This window comes from Pseudorasbora parva, chromosome 18 (genome assembly GCF_024679245.1).
Source record: "Pseudorasbora parva isolate DD20220531a chromosome 18, ASM2467924v1, whole genome shotgun sequence".
NCBI lineage: Eukaryota > Metazoa > Chordata > Actinopteri > Cypriniformes > Gobionidae > Pseudorasbora > Pseudorasbora parva.
Window position 1 is genome coordinate 8,494,999 of NC_090189.1, and position 23,418 is coordinate 8,518,416.

Here is a 23,418-nt window from a genome sequence, read left to right on the forward strand (position 1 = left end):
TTCCCATCACTTTTCTCTGTAGGTCATAATGAAGGCACCCTCGCCGTAACGGAGGGTGAGCTCTTGTATGTAATAGAGGAAGACAAAGGTGACGGATGGACACGTGTTAGAAGAAACGAGGAAGAGGAGGGTTACGTCCCCACATCCTACGTCGAGGTCTTTCTGGACTCCAACGCCAAAGGTGCCATAACCTACATATGACCGAGAGCTTTATGTCCTCTGATCTCATGAGTCACATGTTTGTGTATATGAACACTTAAGGGGACATCTAGGGTGTGTGTTTGATCCTGACTCTCTCCAAACCAAGAATGACTGTTTTTGTTAATGCGGACAGACTTTTTTGAAACTGAATGACTAAATGATTGTACTGTATAGAGCTGCACGATTAATCGTTAAAAGATTGCGATCTCGATTCAGACACCCACGCGACCTCACTCCTTAATGACAACGACTGGTTTGAGTATGAAGCAGCTTCACAATCAGTCTTTTCAATATCGTTTACAAATATTCATATTATCACAGAAGTACTAGGATAAAAGATTATAGTTTGGATATAAACACTGACATTCACAGTAGCGATCATAATAGAGCAAATCACCTTTTGAGAGTACCTTGACACTTCAGCTAAATTTATCAATTACATCATTACAGCAGTAGGTGGTGACAAGACTTTTAAACAAATGTATCAATTTAATCATTCATTCAAGATTTCAAAAATGCTGATTCATCCTAGCCTGACGTCGTCATACTCAATTGTAGTCCGAATATGAGTCTGAAACTGCTCCATTGGGCTGTAATTATGGGGCGTGTTTCAACCGAACCAGGAAAGACATCAATTGGATAGAGCTACAACCAATCAGAGCAATGGAGTGACATATAACGTAACAGTGCGTAACTGCACTGTGTTGCCAAGTCTGTGGTTTTCCTGAGTGTTGGCATCCAGGCTAGATTCATCCAGTAATGAAACATGTGAAGTATTTATTAGTGAGTCATTGAATCATTCACTCGAGATTCGTTAAAAAAATGCTGATTCATCCAGTAATGAAACAAGTGAAGTAATTATGAGTGAGTCATTGAATCATTCACTTAATATATTTATTCAAAAAGTGCTGATTCATCCAGTGATGAAACAAGTGAATTAATAATGAGAGATTCATTCAAAAATGCTAATTTATCCAGTAATGAAACAAGTGAAGTAATTATGAGTGAGTCATTGAATCATTCATTCAACTCTATTTTTAAAATAATTAATTCAGGTTAATTAAACATTCTAAATAGACTGGAGGAATTATTATCAATTAGTAAATTACAGCTTATTTTGTTTAGTTGTCTGTTCAGAATCGTGGGAGAATCGTGGTCTCTGTTTGAAACAAAAACAAAATCATGATTGTCAATTTTTCCAGAATCGTGCAGCTCTATTACTGTATGAATATTAACACATGATGGTTTTAGATATTAGTCCACCATAGTTTAATATGGCGGTAGTATCTTGTTGTTTTGAATAGCAGTGCATGTTAGATCACTCCAATAAAATCCAACACATACACAACACAATACACATTTTTGTACTGTTTTCATATATAAAGTAATTATAAATTGACTTAAGGTCCAGCCTAGATCATGGAAGAAAATATCAATCTAGGGACCGTTCACACAGCACATGTTTTCCCATTCCACTGCTTTACTTTTTCAATGTAAAACGCACCAGACCGACGTCTAGCGCATGACACGGCATTCTAAAACACATGGCGCTCAGGTTTAAATAAGTTCAACTTTTAAAGAACACATCTCTAGACCTTGTTTTTCCCACTCCACTGACCTGCAAAACACATTCTGTGTGTAACTATGCTGTTTTCCCCCCAAAAAAGATCAGTACACATTGACATCGGCTCAAGCTCTAGTAATAATAAACAGCTTACAGGTAGCATAAAAAATTCATCGTCATGCCTTTGAATATATTTGTGAAAAGCACATCCTTTGCTAATACGTATTAGATAGAGACTGCCGTTATGGAGCTTTAGCTGTATTATTTGTTCAGATTGTGTTCAATCTTAATACATACACTGGACAAAATTTGTGTAGAAACAGTTTTACTCAGACACTGCTAAGTACTGTAACCCTGAATTAAACATGACATTTTGAAGTAGTAAGACTTCACTAACCTTTAAGATAAAAAATAAAACATTTTACAATGTATTGTTGATATAGATTTTCATAACAAGAAGAAATAACACTGGAAAAACCTTATGATACATGGAAGTTTACAATGCAACCATTTAAAGAGATGAAACTGAAGAAAGAAACTCATACAGGTTTGGAACAATATGATGGTGTTGATCATTTTTAAATGAGTAAAATCACAATATTCATTCAAGAATCATGATCCTTTAAATCACGACGACACAATCATGTTTGGTGCTCCTGATCTTTATTCCTGACTGAGCGCTGTGAAATGTGACGTATGAAACGTTTCTGAATGTTTCCTCACAGAGCTGTTTTCCTGGAGAAGGGTTTATCTTTCTGAGGGTGAGACGGAGTGCTAGTTGAGTGCATTAACTGTGTGTGTATGTGTATGAAGAGATCTTGAATCAAGCTGATTCCTATTCCTTTTTAAGATGCCTCAAAAATTGCATTTGAAAACCTTAGACATTTGAAACAGTTTGAGTTTAATACTGCACGAGTGTGATTTCCTCAAAATGAAGTGTTGAAGTCTGACTTTTATTTCAGTTTAAACAAGCATGAACCTACTTACCGTATGTCATCTTTTAAGTGTCAAAGTGCAAAATGATGTGCACACACACACACACACACACAGAGAAAAAACAGTTCACAAACCAACAGAGGTAAAACGTACATGCTGATCTAACTATTGATATAAACGTACTGATCTTCATCTGAGTGCTCTGTTTCTGCAAACCTGCTGCTTTGACTGAGTTTTGCCAGTCCTCTACATTAATACATGTTTGAGTGTTTCAGGCCACATTTCAACCAAGAAAATGTAATTACTCTTGCCAACAATTCATGCACATTATAAATCATGTTACACAATCCTACATGTTTATATTGTCATTTTCCAGCCCATTTAGTAAATGTACAGCTCATATAAGCATATACATAAAATGTCATATGTGTGTGTGTTGGTGCATTCAAATTGGCTTTTCACTCTTGTAATAGTGGTCATTTTTAACCTTGGATTACCTTATGATGTTAGTTTATCCTGGGTTAATCACTGTGTACAGTTGGTTTTAAACTTGCAAGCATAAAATCAGTAGCCTAGAAATCTAGACGCACCCTAGTGGCAGCAAATCTAATCTGCCCGCGAGTGTCGTCTAGCAACTCTCAATACCCTTCTGAGCTGTAAACACCAAACTCTTGCTGGGCCAATCACAATCGTGTATAGAGTTGGTGGGCGGGGCCATAATGACGGCGGCCGAGTTGCGTTTGCGTTACTTCTAGTAAACACAGAAACTGGCGAACGGCGGTCTTTCGAATCAGCTTTGACCGCGACTCTGGAAGACTTGGAGTTAAGCTTTTCTCTGAGAAAAGAACAAAGAACTCTACTCTGCTCTGATTGGTCAGATGCCTCAGTCTGTTGTGATTGGTCTACTCTGCTCTGATTGGTCAGATGCCTCAGTCTGTTGTGATTGGTCTACTCTGCTCTGATTGGTCAGATGCCTCAGTCTGTTGTGATTGGTCTACTCTGCTCTGATTGATCAGATGCCTCAGTCTGTTGTGATTGGTCTACTCTGCTCTGATTGGTCAGATGCCTCAGTCTGTTGTGATTAGTCAAACTTACAGCTTGTGTCAGAAACAAAATGCCCATTACCATATCTTAACTTAAGCACTTGAAACAGTGATTTAAACGGTGACAATGGCATTGGCTTTACCTATCATTTTAGTCTGAGTCCTCATCCTTTTGAAATGCATGCAAAGTGGACTTGCTTTCACAGCACAGAAAACCGTATCTTCTCTACATGTCGACAACACGAAACAAACTCTTCCAGTCTCAGCTACAACTACAGTGTTTGAGGGTCAAAGTAGACACTGTTCGCAGCAGACAATGAAGACCATAGCATTATGTAGATTGTTATGTATGTAACAGGAAGTGAGACTGGAATTACTGACGACACGTTTCAGCACTTCAGAATCGATTCTTTCTTTTAGGAGACAATAACTACATTTATCTATACTTTCATCTCTTAAATTTTGTAATATTTGAAAAAGCATAATGGGGCACTTTAAAAATGATTTTCAAGTAATACACCTAATATAAAATCGAATATAAATATTAAATGAAACAATAAATAATACTAAAACAACACTAAAGCATGCAATATTGCTTAACCCATGGATAAAAATGACCTAAAAATAAAAAAGTAGATAACTCAGGATTAAAAGGATAGTTCACCCAAAAAAGTTAGTCTTAATTTACTCACCTCAACTTGTTCTAAACCTGTACGAGATTATTTGTTCTGCCGAACGTAAATGAAGACCATCTGCTCCCCATTGACTTCCATAGTATTTTTCTTTTTATATTATGGAAGTCAATGGGGACCAGCAACTGTTTGGTTACCAAAATTCTTCAAATTATCTAAGAAAAATAACTAAAAAACTCATACAGGTGTGGAACAATTCGCGGCTGAGTAAATGATGACATTATTTTCATTTTTGGGTGAATCTTTAAGTATAGTGTGAAAAGCCATTCATTGGGGGCATGAATCCATCACTTCAAGTCTAACATGTCTTTTCTTTTGTTTTTCATATGTTTGTTTGTTTGTATGACTGCAGATTCGTAAAGTATGGAAGGAGGACTCAGTGGTGCAGGGCAAACAGCAGCCACATGTGGGGAAAACTACAGCCTACACTCCATGAACAGCCCTAGAGTGAGACAGATGAGAGACAGACACAAAATAAAGAGAGGAACAGTGAAAGAAGCGAGAGGAAGAGGCTATAGAGACCTGTCCGCCTAAATTCTCCTGCTGTAGAGAGGAACTTTAACAGGAAATCAGAGAAATATTATGACTTTTAGATTTATTACCTGTCTGTTCTTTTATAATGAGGGGAATGTGATCTACGTATATCATTTTGCTTTACGGCTCTTCATCGCTGCTGAACGGCGCTAACGTTTCTTTCAGCTTGGTGCGAATGAGTGTGTGTGTGTGTGTGTGTGTGTGGTATCGTCTTTAACAGCTTGAAACGGTCTTGCTTCCGATTCCCCGACCTATCCTGAACGTGGTGCGTAAAAGGAGCTGAGTTTTGCGGTACCACATCAGTGCTGCGTTCCGTCCGTGTTCCAACTTGACATCTGGAACAGTTTGGAATAATTATGATTTTTTTTAAAAATGTTTTTGAGTCTCTTCTGCTCACCAAGCCTGCATTTATTTGACCAAAAATACAGTAATTTTAGGAAATAGTATTGCAAATTAAAATAATTGCTTTCTATCATGATATATTTTGAAGTGTAATTTATTCCTGTGATCAAAGCTGAATTTCCAGCATCATTACTCCAGTCTTCAGTGTCACATGATCCTTCAGAAATCATTCTAATTAATATTTTTGTGGAAACTGATACATTTTGTTCAAGATTTTTAGAAAGAAACAAATCTTCTTTAACATTATACATGTCTTTACTCTCACCGGTTTTTATTTAATGCATCCTTGCTGAATAAAAGTATTATTCTTTTTTAAACTTACTTACCTTAATGTGTCACACTTTGAAAAATATTAAGCAGCACAGCTGTTTTCTACATTGATAATAATCAGAAATGTTTCTTGAGCAACGAATCAGCATATTCAAATCATGGATCATGTGACACAATATTACTGTTTCATTGTATTTCTTATCAAATAAATGCTGCTGAAGTGAGCAGACTTTCAAAAATATTTAAAATTCATAATTTCTCCAAATGTTTGGCCGGTAGTGTATAAAGAAACAAAAATGGCAAAGCAAGCACGTTTTACAGGTTTATACATTATCGTGTTTTACACGGCTAAAAACATATAACATAGGGAAAAACTTTGTATTTGATTTGCTTCAGAGCTTTTGTTTAACATTAACCACGTCCGCTTCATTTGTATGATGTGACTTGTCTTTGTGTCCTTCTTTCAAGCTGGAATTTTTGCCGAGTTGAACGGAACGCAGCATTCGAATTCCTCATGATGTCACTCATTCCGTCTCCTTTGTCAGGCCACACCCCTTTAGACCCTTTGACTCCACCTCCCAAAGATAACAGCTGCTGGGCACACGTCAGGGGCGGGGCTTCACCGGCCAATAGCATGTCTGCTTGCCCTGGCACCTCCTCTGTCTCCGCCCTTCCAGTGCAATTACTAATACTCTGTCTGTCTGCCATCTAACTCATTTTTATCTAACGTCCCTTCAGTGATTCACATTTTCATTTTTTTGATGACTTCCTGCTTTACCTTAACCGTCCAGTCGTCATTTTGTTGTCCATCAGGGGAGGGGCTATATTTACACACGCGAATACGCTAATGTGCTGTTGATATGGGTATGTATTTATTGTGACAGCTGTTTTGTTCATGTCTTCATGGTTTTACCCTGTGAAGAACCCAGCCGAGAATACTGAAACCTCACTGCCGGTTTCATTTACCTTGGCTAAAAGGTATATATATGTAAGGGTTTAAGTACTCTGAGCCAAATGTACAGGTTAACCAGACATTTAACATGCATCATGTGATCTGTGTTTGGCGTTTGTAAGAATGGACTCCATGCTCGAGGTTTTTAATTCTTTTTAATGTAGGCTAATCACTGTGGTTTGACGAAGGGGAGTTTGCTTTTTTGTGAAGAGATCATATTTTGTCATTTCACCATCTTCCACTGACTACTCACCATCCCTGAGGCACATAACAATTTTAACTTTTCTTTTTATATATATTTTTTTACATTCTCTCACACAGTGATTTTGGGTCCAGGAGAGGTTTTAGATGTTTTAATTTTTTGATTTTCTTTTGATTCTTGAGTAAGTTTGCAGCCTAAAGCATCCTCGTCTCTACAGGCAGCATCATGGAAATAAGAATTCGCACATGCCACAAATCTGCTATTTAATGCTGAATGCTTTTTTATGTTTAATAAAGCGCTTATTGATGAATTATGATATTTTATGTTGAATGAATTGAACAGCATCTCCTAATAACTGACTGACTCGCTGTTGATGAACCTATAAATATGAGAATGTGTAATCGATTAGAGAAGGTTTGGAAACACGGAGAACATCTTAAAGAGGAAAGCATCATTACGTCTGTCTTCCGAACATACACACTGTCTCAAGTGCTCTGTTTCTCTTTTGAGAACAAAACAACGTTAACATTTCAGCCTTCGCAGCATGACTACTGTCGGCTGTCACCACATGAGGTATACACACACAGCTGTCTTATCTGGCCTATCGGTGATAAGAATCATTTGCCCTCGGCCCTTACTTGCTCTGTTTGGGCTTCAAAACACCATTCCCAAATCAGAAAATTTTAAATATTAAAATATATATATATGTATATCTATACGTACTATAAGTCTATAAATAAGAGTGAGCTACCAATCCATGGTAAGAGTCTATTTTTAAATTTTGATTAATAAAAACATCCCAGTTTCTTTTCTCTGCTTTGCTAAATGAATAAATAAAAAATAAATAAATAAACATTTTATTTTTTGTCTCGTTTGGTGGGGTCTGCCAAATGTTTGTTTTGCACTTTTTTTTCTTTGTGTTTTATTTGTTTTGCTTGTGTTTTGGAGCACTGAATTATTTGTATGTGTTAACTGTGCCAATTAAAGAATAGAGGGGAAAAGAATCTAAGAATTATTGTCTCTGTGGATCTGCGTGTGTTTGGCTATACATGCGAGAGCCAAATGTCCTCACTTATACAGTGAAATATGATGACAACCGACTAATGAGGACATTTTACTGCTCCTTCTCACTAAGTCTTATAAATCATCCAAAACATGCTTTTTATGCACATGTTTTTGTGATGGGTAGGGATAGGCTTGGATTAAGCCACAGATCATATTCTCAGTGGAAGTCTGCAATGTCCACATTAATATAATGAAAAAAATGTGTGTTTGCATTTTTACACAAATCAGTGGCAGATCAATTAATCAGGGCTGGATATAATGTAGAGTAATTATTAATTATTACACATTTACATTCATTTTAACTTTATAAACACCTATTATTAATACAAATATTTATTTATTACAAAATATGTATTTATTTAAATAGTTATCTTAAAATGTAATATAAATACAAATTATTCAAGTTTCCTAAAAAGGCTTAAAGAAATCTTTATATGAATATTAAATATGTAAATAAATGAAAGCATACTTGTAATTATGTAGTAAAATACAAAATTATATTTTGTTTACTTCCTGGGCAAGAGTCTGAAGTATGTTCTTGCATTGTTATGATTGGTCAATATGCATAAGAGAAAGTGAGTTTTTTAAAGCATAACTCAAACATAAAACCAAATAATATGCTTGTAATGATTGTTACCGTGTATAGCAATATGTAATATATATATATATATATATATATATATATATATATATATATATATATATATATTTTTTTTTTTTAAAGAACACTTTCTTAAGTTACAATAAAGTAGAAAGTATCATTCAGTGTCCCTCAAAAAGAAACCATGAATATTTCAACAAAAAAAGTGAATCAATGAAATTTGGCTTTTATTATTATTTTTTAAACTATGTGAATTAAGGAGTACTATTTCCATGGATGTAAGTAAGCACCCAGCAAAGACAAGCAGGTACAAAATTAATTTATAACTAAAAGAAGTCTATTAACATCCATCTCAATGCAGCCTTAAAGGGGTACGTCACCCAAAATGAAAATTATGCCATTTACCTTTTTGGCCAAACACAATCAGTTCTATGAAAAATATCCTGGCTCTGTAATCACAGGCTTCTGGTAATGGCTGTATGTCAGTCTAGCTCCTGCCGAAGAGTGACCTTTGACCCGACGCATGATTTAGGCAAAGTGTAAGCTTAGGTGAAAGTAGAGACCTCTCGCAATTCAAACAAATAGCGCTGGGAAACAAAATCAAGCTCCTCCCACATTTCTCTTTAAAGATTCTTGTTTTAAATGTCTAATTCATGAGCGGTGTTTAGTTGTGCTCTATCCTCTGTGCTATTGTGTTTGTCAATGCGTCAGGTCAGAGGTCACTCTTCCACCAGGACTAGACTCGCGTACAGCCATTACCTGTAGCCAGTAATAATAGTTTATAAAGTTATAAATATGGATTTTTTTTTTTTTTACAAAAAACGCATTGATTTGCTTCAGAAGGTCTTTATTAACCTCCCAGTCATATGGATTACTTCTGTGATGGATGGATGCGCTTTTTTGGGCTTCAAAATCTAAGTTACCATTTACTCCCATTATAAGCCAGGATATATATTTTTTTATATAACTGATTGTGTTTGGCTGTGGAAAAAAAAGTCATATACATCTTGGACCCTTTAAGTATCAAAACCTATAAAAGAACCAATGCATTCAACAAATGACATGTCAGAACAAAAAGGACACCATCTTTGCAAAAAGGTTACAGCCATGCTTAAAGATAAAGTTTAATGACACTTTTTTAATCCTCAAAAAGGATAAAAGCGCAAAGGTTAACATGATTCACTAAGTTATATTATCGTCTTTCCATCAATAATGGCAAATGATCACTTGCTCCCAGCTCGTTTTCCATCTCTCCTGGCTTGACTTTGACCAGCGGTCACAGTTCATTCCGTTGTGTCAGATCTCGTTATTTTAATGCCTTTCTGTTTGAGGATTTCAGTGTTTTTCGCGTCCAACCAGATGCGATTCCGATGAGTGCGTGAGAAAAACTGCACAATGATCCGCCTCGGACCGATTCTGCGTGCAGCATCAATGGACGTGTGAAGAACATCTCTCAATCCAGGCGAGACTTCAGAGAAAAGATCCATTGCAATCATTTTCACATTTTCCCCTGCCTCCTCGGGAATACCAGACATTTTTAAATTCCACCGTCGTTTATATGCGTCATCCAGTTCGTCGAGTTTCCCCCAGAGTTGCTTGTTTTCGGAGACCACAGCCGCTACTTGAACACCCAGCTCGTCGGTTTTAGCTACAGCTCTCTCAGTATTATCTGTAACTGAATCAACTTTGGTGACTAGGTCGGATAGCAGGGTCGAAGTAGACGTAACAGACCTTTCAATTTCCAGTAGCTTCTTCATGATATCATCCACCTTTTCCCCCAAACTCTCGATCGCCTTCAATATATCCGCTTTTGTGGGCTCAGATACCTGCCGCCTGGTTTTTGAAAGAGGGCTGTTAGTCTGGGTTAGTGGTAAACAAGCCATACTTAAATCCTCTCCAGGATTGGGTTTATCATAATCATGCACACGCTTCACACTTTCCGCCATTCCTTGCATGTATGTTTCAATACACGTAACGTTACTCAGTTAGTTCAAACGGTCTAATAGAAGGTAAATATTCTCTACTCAAGCTTTTAAAGACGTTGCAGAATCCTTCAGAACGCAAAAAGAGAACCGTTTATTTTCAGGAAAATGTATGAGAGAAAAAACGGTTCAGCTAACGTTACTACACAAACTCCATTTTGGTGCTCCCGCGTGGGCTTGTGTTTACTTCCTGTGTATTAGTCTATGACGTTCGCTCCTACGTCGTTGTGATTGGTCGGACATGTGCGACATGCAAATTAGGAAGTTCTGCAAGGCGCCAAATGATAGCACAAAACACTTTTTAAAGCATAAATCAGGTTTATTAATCCGTTTAATAAGCGTGTTGTGTTTTTGTTAACATGTAAACACAAAAATATTTGATATATAACGTATGGTAACAAGGTTTTCATTTTGTAAAAGGTCACCGTCGTTGTGAATTTCAGGCAGAAATTGCCCTATATATTGCATGAGACTCTGCGTCATCAGACGTGTTGTATGAAAGGAGAGAAGGTTAGCACTCCCCTTGACAAGGATGGAAGAGGTCCTAGTGGCCTTCAACACACATATGGTTAAGGCATTGCCACCTACTTCGTGGCATCTCTAACCAAGTTTTTTTTGTACTGCTTTTGCCTCATTTTTGGAGACACCCCTCGCTGCAGCCTGTAGCACGATGACGTTGCTGGATCAGATCCAATACGTACTGGATGGTGGATCGTTATGGCAACGTCGTTCATTCCGATCTCTGGGTTAATTTATAATGCGTATGCGCTAGTCTTGACATGTATGATCAATATTGTATATAGATGATGTTCTATTGTGTAGTTGTATTACTGATAAATAGTATTAAGTAATTATTGATGAATAAATTATCTTTTCATAAATGTGATGCATAAATTACATAGTTTCGCTGTACATGCATGCAAAACAGTTACAATTTTATATTCTGATCATACTTGCTGTTGAGTGGAAGGAAAAATGAGTCAAGTAATTGTCTCTGTAATTTTAATCCTCAAGGTACAATACAACACGATCTGTAAAGAGCTTAAAATACCAGTAGCCTACACATTCAAGGGAAAATGCAAAATACCAGTAGCCTACACATTCAAGGGAAAATGCAAAACGTGTGTCCTGATGAGCATGTTATTAATCATTATTTTTGCGCGAGCCGTTTGAGTATCTATCCAGCAAAACTCTCCTGTGCATTCAATGATGTCCCCAAAACTCTACTGCGCATGCGTGTATGACGTCATCGAATTGTGAATGAAACCCCCGCGCATGCGCGTCCAGTACGCGTTGGATCTGATCCAGTACGTCATCGTGCTTCAGGCTGCAGCGAGGACTTCTTGGATTTTTGCGCAGTGTATGATGCAAAACACAAGCACAAAACTACGCTGCTCTCTCGGTGATTAATCTGATGATTAACGAGTTAATACAATGTTATATTAGAAGCAATTATATTCTTCTGTTCTATAAAATTAAATAATGAATATTCAATGCTTCTTATGCATTCGTGAGGCTATTATAAATATATGTTGGCTTGTGTGTAAATAAATTGACTTAATATTTGCGCTGGGCATTTTTCAACAAACCTTTTCGTTTTTCATAAATCAATCTTGTGTTCAACCAGAAAAATATGTTGCACTCTAGGACTCTCTTAAATCTAAAGTTGAAAAGGCATTATGTAACTTCTTAAACATAGAATGCCATTTAGAATTAAATATAATTCCAAAAATCCAAAACAGGACATCGTCTGTTGGGTTAGGTATCCTCTGGGTGCCACTGTCCTCGGACATTACATTTTAGTGAATTTCTCTGACACCATACATGTCCCTGGATGTACTGCAAAGAGCACATTATGGCTTTTCAGAGTTACCATTTGTTTTGAGGTTTCACAAGGACAACAACATCTCAGGAATATGTTATGGAGTTTCTAATCAAAATGTGACTTTCTGTTACAAAACAGGACATTGCTTTTTATACATGTCCTCAACAGAGGAGCATGTTTATCAGGCATTTTGGGAGACAACAAGTGAATAAGGAAATAAATTACATATCAATGTTCCCATAAAATATGAGATATTATTATGAAAATGTTGCCAACTATTACTCCCATTATTACATTACTTTTAAATTAGATCCAGTGTATAGATAGCAATATATTGCATTGAATGTATGGCATGTATGGCATTTTACCCACATGCATGTTGCATAAAGTAAAAGGGTATATATTAATAAATCATATATATTTTTTAAATCAAATTGTTTTTTAATGCTCTGTAATGACATGAAAAAAATACTAAATTCAAAAGACTTTGTTTACCCGGGACTTATGAGGGTATGGTGGTTGTAAACATATTTATCTTATGTATAACTGAACTTTTATATGTTGCATTCAGTGCTGTTAAACGTCCTCGTTGTGATTATTAAGGTGCAAATACACAAAACTATAGCTCTGTCACCTAGTGACTCATTACAGTTGTTTCATTGAAAAATTATTTTAAAATCATTGTATATACATTATTGAAAATATGTAACCTATGTTGGGAATGCACTCACTGTCTCTGCAGCTCAATGCCATAATTCAGGTTTCTCTGAGCCGTTGTCGTGCTTCGTGCGCCCCCTTGAGGATGAACTGCTACAGTGCTGCTGTAAACCACACCGCCAAAATATCGCGAGAATTCACTTGAACGAACGGGCGGGAGTGTGACTACCATTTCAAAACTCGGACGTGTGTGTGTCGGCGATGTTGTTCTTTGTTGTTTCAATTCAGTCATATATTGTTTAGGGTTTTTAGCTTTTGGGAATATTTCATTTTGTTATAAACTACGACAAGAAACGATGGATTCAACAGAAGAGGACATATCTGCTCGGGTTTTGTTGAGGAGAGTCCTGCACACAGAGTTACCCAGATCTCCTGTAACCAGAAGGTAACGTTAAGTTAACGTTACATTTATTTCAAATGTCACTACATTTAATAAACCTATAAAACGACCAGCCTAAGTTTACATGTGTTTGCTGGCTTTTAAATCAGTTTATGCAAATGGTGTATGCACATATATGCATTTTATAAGCAGACAGTTGTTATATCAATATGAGAAGTTATTTGCGTAACGTTAACGACTAAATACAAAAATTATATAAAGTGAAAGTTATACTATCTATAAGTTACCGGTTGTAGGTTAAGTCTGTAATCATTTTCTATTTAGCATTACGTTTTAAAATGATGACATTATGAATTATATTACAGTCAACAATGAAACCTTAGACTAACGTTAGTAACTTTTTCTGATATATATATAACATTATATTAATATATGCAGTATATACATGCACATCTTTCTTAAATGTATACATGAAGGAGTGTGTATTTATATACATAATTATACACAGCACACACATTATGCAAACAAACTTTTATTTTGGATACAATTAATCGATTGCCTAGCACTAATATATACATGCATACATACACACACACACACACACACACGTATATGTATAAATTTCTGTATTTTTTGTGTATTGCTTTTAAATGTTTGGTATGTTTGTTAGTTCAACCAATGTACGGCGGAGCATGAGGATGAAAAACACCCCTGGTCTGGAGAGTCCTGGATCTGCCTTACGTCACAGACTCAAAAAGAAGCTCCATGAGGTATGTGTGGCGTTTAATACATTATTATATATACAATTGCATACTCTATATAATCACGTCCTTAATAACTTACTTTTTTTCTTTTCAGAGTGCCTCTCTGTCACCCCTCCCTTCACCTAAACGGCCGAGGTCAATGGCGCCAAAGACGGACCCTCCTGTCGCGGCCCCGTCCCCACTGTATGACGAGGACATGACGACTCGTGGTCTGCTCAGGGGGATCATTCAGATGGGTGAGTGCAAACTCTCCGCCAAGGATTCAGGGACGAGCTGATAAATGACAAGGAACACTCTTAATGAAGAGAGATTTTGAAAAATATCAGGGAATTTGTATTAGATTTTTTTTTTTCAAACATGGAAAAGCCATTTCTTCATGTCTAGTGACATATCAGGACCATCTTATGATTAATTGAAATATATTTCTTACATACAGTTCCTTTAACTATACCCAAAATATAAATCAATGTTTAGAATTGCTTATTCCCTCTGACCACAACTGCTTTTAAATGGTATTGTTTTTCATTGTTCTTATTTTTTTATTTTAACTATTGTGATTGTCTGTTAATGATGTTAGGTGATCTTACATGTCAAGAAATGCGTCTATAAATAAAATGCATAATAATAAAAAATTAAAATGACCGAATACCTAAATAATCAGATGACGACGTTATTATTTATTAATGTGAATAATGATTTTTTACAAAATCTTCTTTCCAATAATTACTCTTACATATACATTCCCCCAGTCCAAATGTTTGCATTAGCAGTTGTCAGAAAATTTGATGTTTCACCCATGTGTGTTTCAGAAACTGAAGCGTCACTTCTGATGTCAGGTCAGCCTGCGCTGCAAGAAGCAGAACTGAACCCAGCCGAGTCGAGTGTGTCCAGTGCCGGAGAGAGAACGTTAGTCCATCTTCAGTCTCATGTACATGTAGTTCTCTACATGTTGTGTTCATGTGTCTGTGTTTGCCTCAGTGAAGGGCTGTCTGGAGTGGAGCTGTCTGATCTGACTCTGAACACTGAACCCCTGACGCATGTGGTCAGAGGACTGAGCCGCAGGAAAACACAGCGCGCCTTCAGTGTGTCTGCGTTTGAGAGACAGTTCGATCAACTGCCAGGTGCTTCACCCGTTTCCTTTGATTTTGTTAGCAGGACTGTGTTTGGAATTGAAAACATACATGCGTGCTGCATAATACAGTGGAATATCGGCACATTATTTTAATTTGTCACAAGACCATCTCAGATAAAGCACCATCTAACCTTTTACTACTTTCTCAGACAACACAGAGGACGTCTCGCATGTCTCTCACAGAGGTGGTGGCCCTCAAGAGAAATCCGATGCATCTCAGGATTTTGATTCGTCCGCTGGCTCAAAGAGGTAAATGCTTTGTCTAATATTTTCCAACAGACTGGCCTGGTCACTAAAACTGGCAAGGGAAAGTAAATAAAATTGCTAACTTGTTATTAACCTTAAGGGATAGTTCACCAAAAAGTGAAAATTACCCCATAATGTACTCGCCCTCAAGTCATCCATCAATAACTATCCCTTTAATTAAAGGGTTAGTTCACCCAAAAATGAAAATTATGTCATTAATTAATCACCCTCATGTCGTTGGACACCCATAAGACCTTTGTTCATCTTCAGAACACAACTGAAGATATTTTTGTTGAAAGCTGATGGCTGAGAAAGGCTTCAGATAGGCCTCCATTGGCATTCAGTGCATTCCCACTGACCCACTCACAAGATCTATAAAAGGCACTAAAGACTTCATACAGTGGCTGTACAATAATTTTACGAAGCGACGAGAATAGTTTTTGTGCGCAAAAAAAATCTAAATAATGACTTTATCCGCCAAGATATTGTCTTCCGTGTAGGTCTCTGACGTGAACTCAGGCGATAGCGCCGCTCCTCCTCTTCCGGGTCATGTATTGAACGGTGGAGCTGCGTCATATTCTCGCGTATGCGTCGTGTTCACATCAATAACTTAGTGGATAAAGTCATTATTTAGATTTTTGTGCGAACAATAACTATTTTCGTCGGATTGTAAAATTATTGTACAGCCACTGTAGTGAGATGGACTTTGTAACGATGTTTTTAGTGCCTTTATGGGTCTTGTGAGTGGGTCAGTGGGAATGTACTGAATGCCAATGGAGGCCTATCTGAAGCCTTTCTCAGCCACCAGCTTTCAACAAAAATATCTTCATTTCTGTTCCGAAGATGAATGAAGGTGTTTCGGGTGTCCAATGACATGAGGGTGAGTAATTAATGAAAGAATTTTCATTTTTGGCTGAACTAACTCTTTAAGAACAGTATGAGAACTACATGTTTAAAATTGAATTGTAGATGCAAGAGATGATTGAAGCATTTTAAATGCGATTCATTCAAGTTTTGTTTTCTGTCAGTGGGCTGAACCTGACCTTAAAGACCCCATTTGTGGATAAGCGCATAGAGAGGGCGGGGCTCCAGCGGAAGGTGTCCAATCGGAAGCTGCCGTCTGTGGATGCGTTTGACGAGGCTGTTCAAAGATGCTTGGAGCAGGGCCCTAACCAAGGTTAATATACACTAGGGCTGCACGAAGAAACAAAATAAAACCAAAATCGTGATACAGCTTAATGTAATTATCAAATCACAACGGCTGCAATTTAAATATATGTGCTGCATGTTTCAGAGTGAAGCATTCGTTTAAATAAGAGCAGTTCATGATGCAGTGTTCTTTAATGACTTAGAAAGGCTCGGGTAGCATTATATGCTGCTCTACACGAAGTCCAACTCTGGATCTGCTGATTTCGGGTCACTTATAATGCACATTTGCGAATGCAATCTTCCCAATGAGAAGCACTTATAAAGCCGCAGTTGTCACCAAAAGATGCTTTATGGACTCTTGCAGTTTTCTGCCGAAATTAAAGGATTATTGCTGGATTAAGCTGCATTCACATTACCGACTTTATCACTGCATGTCGCCAGCATTCCCACCACTGGTTGCCTAGTAACGTTTGTGAATGACATTGACAGATGTTGCTCCATGTTGTAAACAACGAATACATTTTCTTGCCGCTAACAAACTTTTAGCGTGAATGCAGCATTAGTATTTGAAAATGAATTAAAAAAGCCGTAAATATTTCTAAAGTGTTGGAATTTTACAGTTGTACTGTAAAATATAATTATTATTTATATAATTTGTTTTTAAATAATCTTTTTATTTAACAGTGAAATATTTTAATAGTAATATTTCTTATTTTGTTGTTGTAAAAATACTGTTGCATAATTACTATTGTTGTAGCCATATTGATATATATATATATTTCACAACTTTTGGCCAAATTGTGCAGCCCTACAAACAAACAAAAAATGCTTTGTAATTTTAAATTACAATAGCAAGTTTTATCATAAAAATCACAATTAGATTTAACCCCCTAAAATCGTAAAGCCCTAATATACACTAAGTCCAAAATTATGCATTCGTCTTATTAGGTCTGTATCTCCTTTAGATCACTCTGTGGTTCAGGATGGAAAAACTCTGGAAGATTCTTTATGGCAGAAGTTCACGCTTGGCCTCAATGATGTCACAGAGCTTTACGCCCACCCGAAAAAAAGAGACGACACAGTAGGACCATCACAGGAAGAGGAAGAAGTGTTGCCTGCATCCCAAGAAGCCGCAGATGATGTGGTTTTGAGTCCTGTAGATGATATCGCACTTGCTCCGACGCAGCCGATGACAGAATCGCTTCCTGATTCTCAGGATGTGGAGCTACAAGATCGGGAATACATTTTGGAAGTTGAGACTGAGAACGTTGTGGAAGTTGAGACCGAGAACGTGGAGGAAGATGATGATGAGAACGTGGAGGAAGTTGAGGCTGGGGATGTGGAGGAAGATGATGATGAGAACGTGGAGGAAGTTGAGGCTGGGGATGTGGAGGAAGATGATGATGAGAACGTGGAGGAAGTTGAGGCTGGGGATGTGGAGGAAGATGATGATGAGAACGTTGTGGAAGTTGAGACTGAGAACGTTGTGGAAGTTGAGACTGAGAACGTTGTGGAAGTTGAGACTGAGAACGTTGTGGAAGTTGAGACCGAGAACGTTGTGGAAGTTGAGACTGAGAACGTTGTGGAAGTTGAGACTGAGAAAGTGGAGGAAGTTGAGGGTGGGGACGTGGAGGAAGTTGAGACTGAGAACGTTGAGGAAGTTGAGGCTGGGCACGTGGAGGAAGTTGAGACTGAGAACGTTGAGGAAGATGAGACTGAGGACTTGAAGGAAGTTGAGGCTGGGGACGTGGAGGAAGTTGAGGTTGAGAACATGGAGGAAATTGAGAAAGAGAACGTGGATGAAGTTGAAAATGAGAACATGATGGTAGATGATAATTATGAGAAGGTTGAGGAGGAGAACATTGAGGAGGTGGAGCTTGAGGGAGCTGAAAATGAGAACATTGAAGAGAACACAGATGCATCACATTATTCAGAGCGAATAACTCACAGAGCTCACCGCTCGGAGGGAGGAGGCGCTGTCTTGGGAGTTCCAGCCTCCACTAGAGTCACAAAGAGCTTCGGAGCTGGACTGAATCCCAGAGAGAAAGGTGAGGACAATGAGTGCCTGAAATGACAATCACAATGTTCAACCTGATTTGGTGCTTAAGAAAAATGTATGATCAATATTGGATGCTTATCAGTATACTTTTGAATATCAACTAATAATTGTTGGATTTGCTAAAGTTTGTGAGGTTTCTGGCATCAAATATTTGAAAGGCATTCGGGATTTTGATTACAGTTAAATAAACAGAAATTGCATACCGTATTCATATGCCTCCTAAATGTCACATTAAAAAGCAAACTGCTGTCGCTTTAAACAAAATGGTCTTTTCCTGTTTAACTGGGCAGTAATTTTAATAGTAACTAAACAAAAATGAATGGATAATATTAGAGTTTGTTTGTGGGTTGAAAAGCTCATGTGTTTCTGTTCAGATCATCTGGATTTTCTTGACGGGAACAGAGAGAGTTTGCAGGATGTTTCAGATGAAGAACGAGAACAAGCGGGCTGCCTTGTGACAGAGGTCACCACACCTGAGCAGAGGTCATCGCAACGTGAGGCTAGTCTGGCTGAGGAAGATTTGCCCAGGCCTGCAGAGCATCATGATGCCCCAGAGGAAGTTAGCCAATCGGAGGAGGAGGAGGAGCTGATGGACTGTGAACCAGCCAATCAGAGCCCTGATCTTCTACAGGAGGAGGAGGAGGAGGAAGAGGACGATGATGACGACGAAGATGCTCTTAGTGCAGGTAACTCACTTTCACATGTGTTTTATGTCCTCGTGTTGAGAAGTCTTCGCAATTCATTTCATTTGAATGAATCATTTCAGTGAACTAGTTTACCAAACAATGCTCAGATGATATAATGATATTCTGCATGTGTGTTTATTTGTTTATTTATTACTTTATTTGTAATTATTTTATTATTATTTTAGATCATTTTTGATATTATTGATTATTAAAATAATGATATTATTTTTATCATTGTTGAGAACGATAATTAGACAATATTTTGCTAAGTGTGTTAGCAACCCGTCTGCATGACTAGGTGCTTGATTTTATACACCTTTGGCAATGGAAGTTATTGAAACGCCTAAATTTAACGATTTAGAGGGGTGTCCCAATATTTTTGTCAATATAGTTATAGATATATAGATTTTTTAAAGTTATTTATTTTTTTTAAATCTAAAAAGTAAGTTATCAAATCATAAAAAAAACACTTGTTGATGTTCTTGTAATTAAGATTTAGCTCATTTTCTTTTACATTAATTGTATTTTCTTTTATTTCAGAACTGTCCATGAAAACTCCTGCTTTCATAAGACAGAAGAGAGTGTTTGCAAGTCCTAGTGTGCAGCCCATCCCCACAGTCCTTAAAGAAGTGAATGCTGGGTATGTACCAAAACATTTATCTTCCGTTTGTCTGTTTTTAATGTATCCTAATGCAAATTTAAAACCCATTTATCTCAGTCCCGCGCCTCAGGCTACCAAACGAGCCCCTAGACAGAAGCGTCAGACAGGGGATGATGTTCTTCCCAAGAGTTACGTCATGAGCATGTTTAAGCATTTCTCCAAGACCAAAGTGGCCAGTGACGTTTACCCTGTTATTAATGAATTGTAAGTGTTTAGCAAAAGATTATTTACACTATGCTGCATGAACATTTGAAGTTGTGTCTCCTGCAATGTTTCTGTCTTTTCTTTTGATTCCTCTTAGTCTTAAGAAGTACTTTGATCGGCTTGCAGATGATCTGGAAGTATACGCTACTCATGCCAAACGTAAAACTATTGAGGTTGAAGATTTTGAGCTCCTCATGAGAAGGTAAACTTTTAAGAGGATTATACTTTTTTGTGTGTAATGTTTCTGTTTGAGCATGAAAAAGTTCTTCAAAGTCACTCTAAAGAGAGTTCTTCTCTAATATCAGTGTGTACTGTTCCTGAACTCCCTGAAACGCCTATTTTGTGGTCTTGAGTTTCTTACAGTAACGAACACATCACAATATTCCTCATTTAAATAATTCCCAACCAGTACATTGCAAAAAAGAGGGTTGAGCCTGCGTGAGTTAGTTAGTGGTGTGTTCAAACTGTTAAGGTAAGGGGTGTGACATTTGCCCAAAACTATTGAAGCAGTTGACCAGTCACACCACACTGTTCCATCCGACCAATCAGTGCACACTGTGCTTTTCAGAAGTAGGGGCTTCATAGAGACGGGAACTAAACAGAGTTTTGCTGACAGACTGGAAAAAGAAAAGCTGCAAGAGTGTAAAATATGTGAAAATTCAAGCATGAAAACCTATTCTAGTTGTCTGGTTATCCCCAGACCAGGCTCAGTTTAAGATTAAACATTGGTCTGGAGAGTCTGCTCTGTATTTTCTACTGCACAAGAGGCGTAATCAACAAGCATTATTCAAATGACTCTATGCAACTGGATAGTCCTTCAACCAATCAGACCACAAGAGATGTGATCAACGGGCAACTATCCATCATTGTGTTAAACCCGCAAATAGCGCGCCAGGTGGATAAGCCAGTCTTATTGTCAGTTGCCGCAAAAGTGTAACAGAAGCAGTAGAAATGAATTTACAGGTTTCCAGACTGAGTTGCAGTGCAAAATCAAATCGCCGGCAGATCAGGCTGGGTTTACTTAGTCTACTATTCTAGGAGACCTTAAACCAAATCAGGACTCTGTAAAAGAGCATAATAGGTCCTTTTTAAAGGGTCAGTTCACCCAAAAATGAAATTTCTGTTATTAATTACTTAAGACCTTTGTTCATCTTCGGAACACAAATAAAGATATTTTTTATAAAATCCAGTAGCTCTTAGGCTCATCCATAGACAGCTATTTAATAAACACTTTCAATGCCCAGTAAGGTAGTAGTCAGTAGACATCATTAAAATGACTCCAGTGGTTCAAACTTAGTTATGAAGCGACAAGAATAAAACAATTGTGTGCAAAAACAAACAAAAATAACAACATTATTCAGCAATCTCTTCTCCTCCGTGACACTGTCTTACGCAATTCACATAAGAACCACAATGCATTCTTGTGATGCTCAGCCAATAGTGAGCCAGTATTTTGTGGTAGAACTAGGAAGTGCTGCACTATGAAAAACCCAACAATAGTGACGGAAGAGAAGACATTGTTGAATATAGTCGTTAAATTTGTTCATTTGCACACAAGTATATCTTAATTTGTGTTCCGGAGATGATCAAATGTCTTGTGCTTGCAATGTCAGAAATGTAATTTTTGGGCGCACTTACCCTTTAAGTTTGATGGAGTTGAATTCCCCTCTTATTTCCCCCCACAGTCATATTGACTATGTTTAGCACACTCAACTACTTGTTTCTGTTGTTTTTCTCAGGCAGGGCTTTTTGAAGGATGGTACGCCTGTGAATATACTGATAGAGAAATATCTTCCGCTCGAGTATCGGAAACTTCTCATCCCGGTGGCCACCAGCGGAAATAAAGTCATCCCAACACAAAGAAGGTGAACATGCAGACGTGACGTCCTCCTCAAACACTGGAGTAGATGCCTGCTCATATCTGCATGTGCTTTTGTAAATATGTTTATATGTTCAAAAAATAAATCCTTTGTCTTGTAAATAAAGATGTGTGTAATATATATCTGTATGCAGCACCATTAAGAAAACTAATAAACTTTCAGTTTGTTGTATATCTAGGCATTTATGTATATTTTCTTCAAAACCGCATGTTATTTAAATGAAAGTCCCATTGTGCCACTGTCTCATTGTGCATGATTCATCTGTGCACAAAAAGCTTTCCTCAAAATAATTTGCCTCAAAAATGTTTCTGCAATGGAAAAATATAAACCACATCATAGCCTTCTGGTTCTATGTTGGAAATTATTCAAAATATGCTAGTTGGAAAAGATTATTGTTTACTGCATACTATACTTTATGATGTAAAACCATATGCATTACATTTACACAGTAGTCTATGTTTTGCATGCTTTTAATCCTATTCTCATCTAGTTAGTTGTTTTACATTTTGAATTCAATTGTGTGTAAACCAGTGCTTTATATACCACACTAGAAATGGAAGAATATTGCATTCTAGGATGCACCTTCCTGTGCACTGTTCTCTTGTATATACTGCACATTTTGGCAAATGTTGTAGATTATTCTTACAAATAGTATGGAGTATACTGTGCACGTTATGCATAAAAATATATTAAGCAGGGATGTGAATTTTTGTTTTACATATTTATTTAGATTTCCATATTTTCCGACATGAGACCTGACTAGTATGAATCCAAGGTGGGGTGGGTGGATGGGTTTTGAAAATATTTATTACATGCTGTTTTTGAATACATTTAAAATGCGTTTATTTTATGCGTTTATGTAGTTACAGTTGTAATGACAGCACCAGTGTTGGGTGTAACTTGTTACTAAGTAATTATTCGTTACTGTAATTTAATTTTCCCTTGAAAAAGTAGAGTTAGGGATTACTCTTATTTATTTCTGTAATTTAAAGGTGAACTATGTAGTATTTTTGCAGTAAAATATCCAAAAACCACTAGGCCAGTGTTATATATTTTGTTCAGTTGAGTACCTACAATATCCCAGATGTTTCCAACTATTTGTAAATTGTGAGAAAATTGCTATTTTAACTAAGGACAGGGACGTTGCAGCATTGCATTTGAGGGAGTCGCCTGTCAATTGCGTCATATCTGCGTTACCCTCGATTTCGGCTTTTATTTGGCAGGAGCGCTTTACTCTTAGCAGTGTGAACAATTGAACGCACGGAGTAACGTCATAACATCGTTTTAAACACACTTAAATGTATCTAATAT

At 37.2% G+C, this 23,418-nt stretch overlaps 2 protein-coding genes and 1 non-coding gene across 3 annotated transcripts in view; all 3 read left to right on the top strand.

Annotated features, from left to right (window-relative positions):
* fnbp1b (formin binding protein 1b) overlaps positions 1–782 on the top strand; it is a 91,425-nt gene extending 90,643 nt beyond the window's left edge. The window contains 1 exon segment of the mRNA XM_067424609.1: positions 23–782. Within this exon segment, the coding sequence (XP_067280710.1) occupies positions 23–201 (179 nt within the window). The 3' untranslated portion in view covers positions 202–782.
* Positions 783–10,932: 10,150 nt separating this feature from the next.
* LOC137047226 (U6atac minor spliceosomal RNA) lies at positions 10,933–11,060 on the top strand. The gene has a single exon (XR_010899190.1). It is a non-coding gene; the product is annotated as a U6atac minor spliceosomal RNA (small nuclear RNA).
* A 2,054-nt stretch (positions 11,061–13,114) lies between these two features.
* cenpt (centromere protein T) lies at positions 13,115–22,882 on the top strand. The gene is made up of 13 exons (XM_067423211.1): positions 13,115–13,371; positions 13,997–14,096; positions 14,185–14,326; positions 14,900–14,996; positions 15,069–15,211; positions 15,372–15,471; positions 16,497–16,645; positions 17,583–18,665; positions 19,051–19,362; positions 19,903–20,002; positions 20,081–20,227; positions 20,325–20,429; positions 21,967–22,882. Exons 1-13 carry the CDS (start codon positions 13,283–13,285, stop codon positions 22,094–22,096), a joined length of 2,697 nt encoding a protein of 898 aa, XP_067279312.1. The 5' UTR covers positions 13,115–13,282; the 3' UTR covers positions 22,097–22,882.
* Positions 22,883–23,418: the final 536 nt, after the last annotated feature.

Excerpts from the sequence above, each read along its gene's own strand:
- cenpt (XM_067423211.1), top strand. The coding sequence starts at position 13,283 with ATGGATTCAACAGAAGAGGACATATCTGCTCGGGTTTTGTTGAGGAGA. Across the intron at positions 14,997-15,068 it reads TCCAGTGCCGGAGAGAGAAC|TGAAGGGCTGTCTGGAGTGG; the intron begins GTTAGTCCATCT and ends TGTTTGCCTCAG. Across the intron at positions 15,212-15,371 it reads ACAGTTCGATCAACTGCCAG|ACAACACAGAGGACGTCTCG; the intron begins GTGCTTCACCCG and ends CTACTTTCTCAG.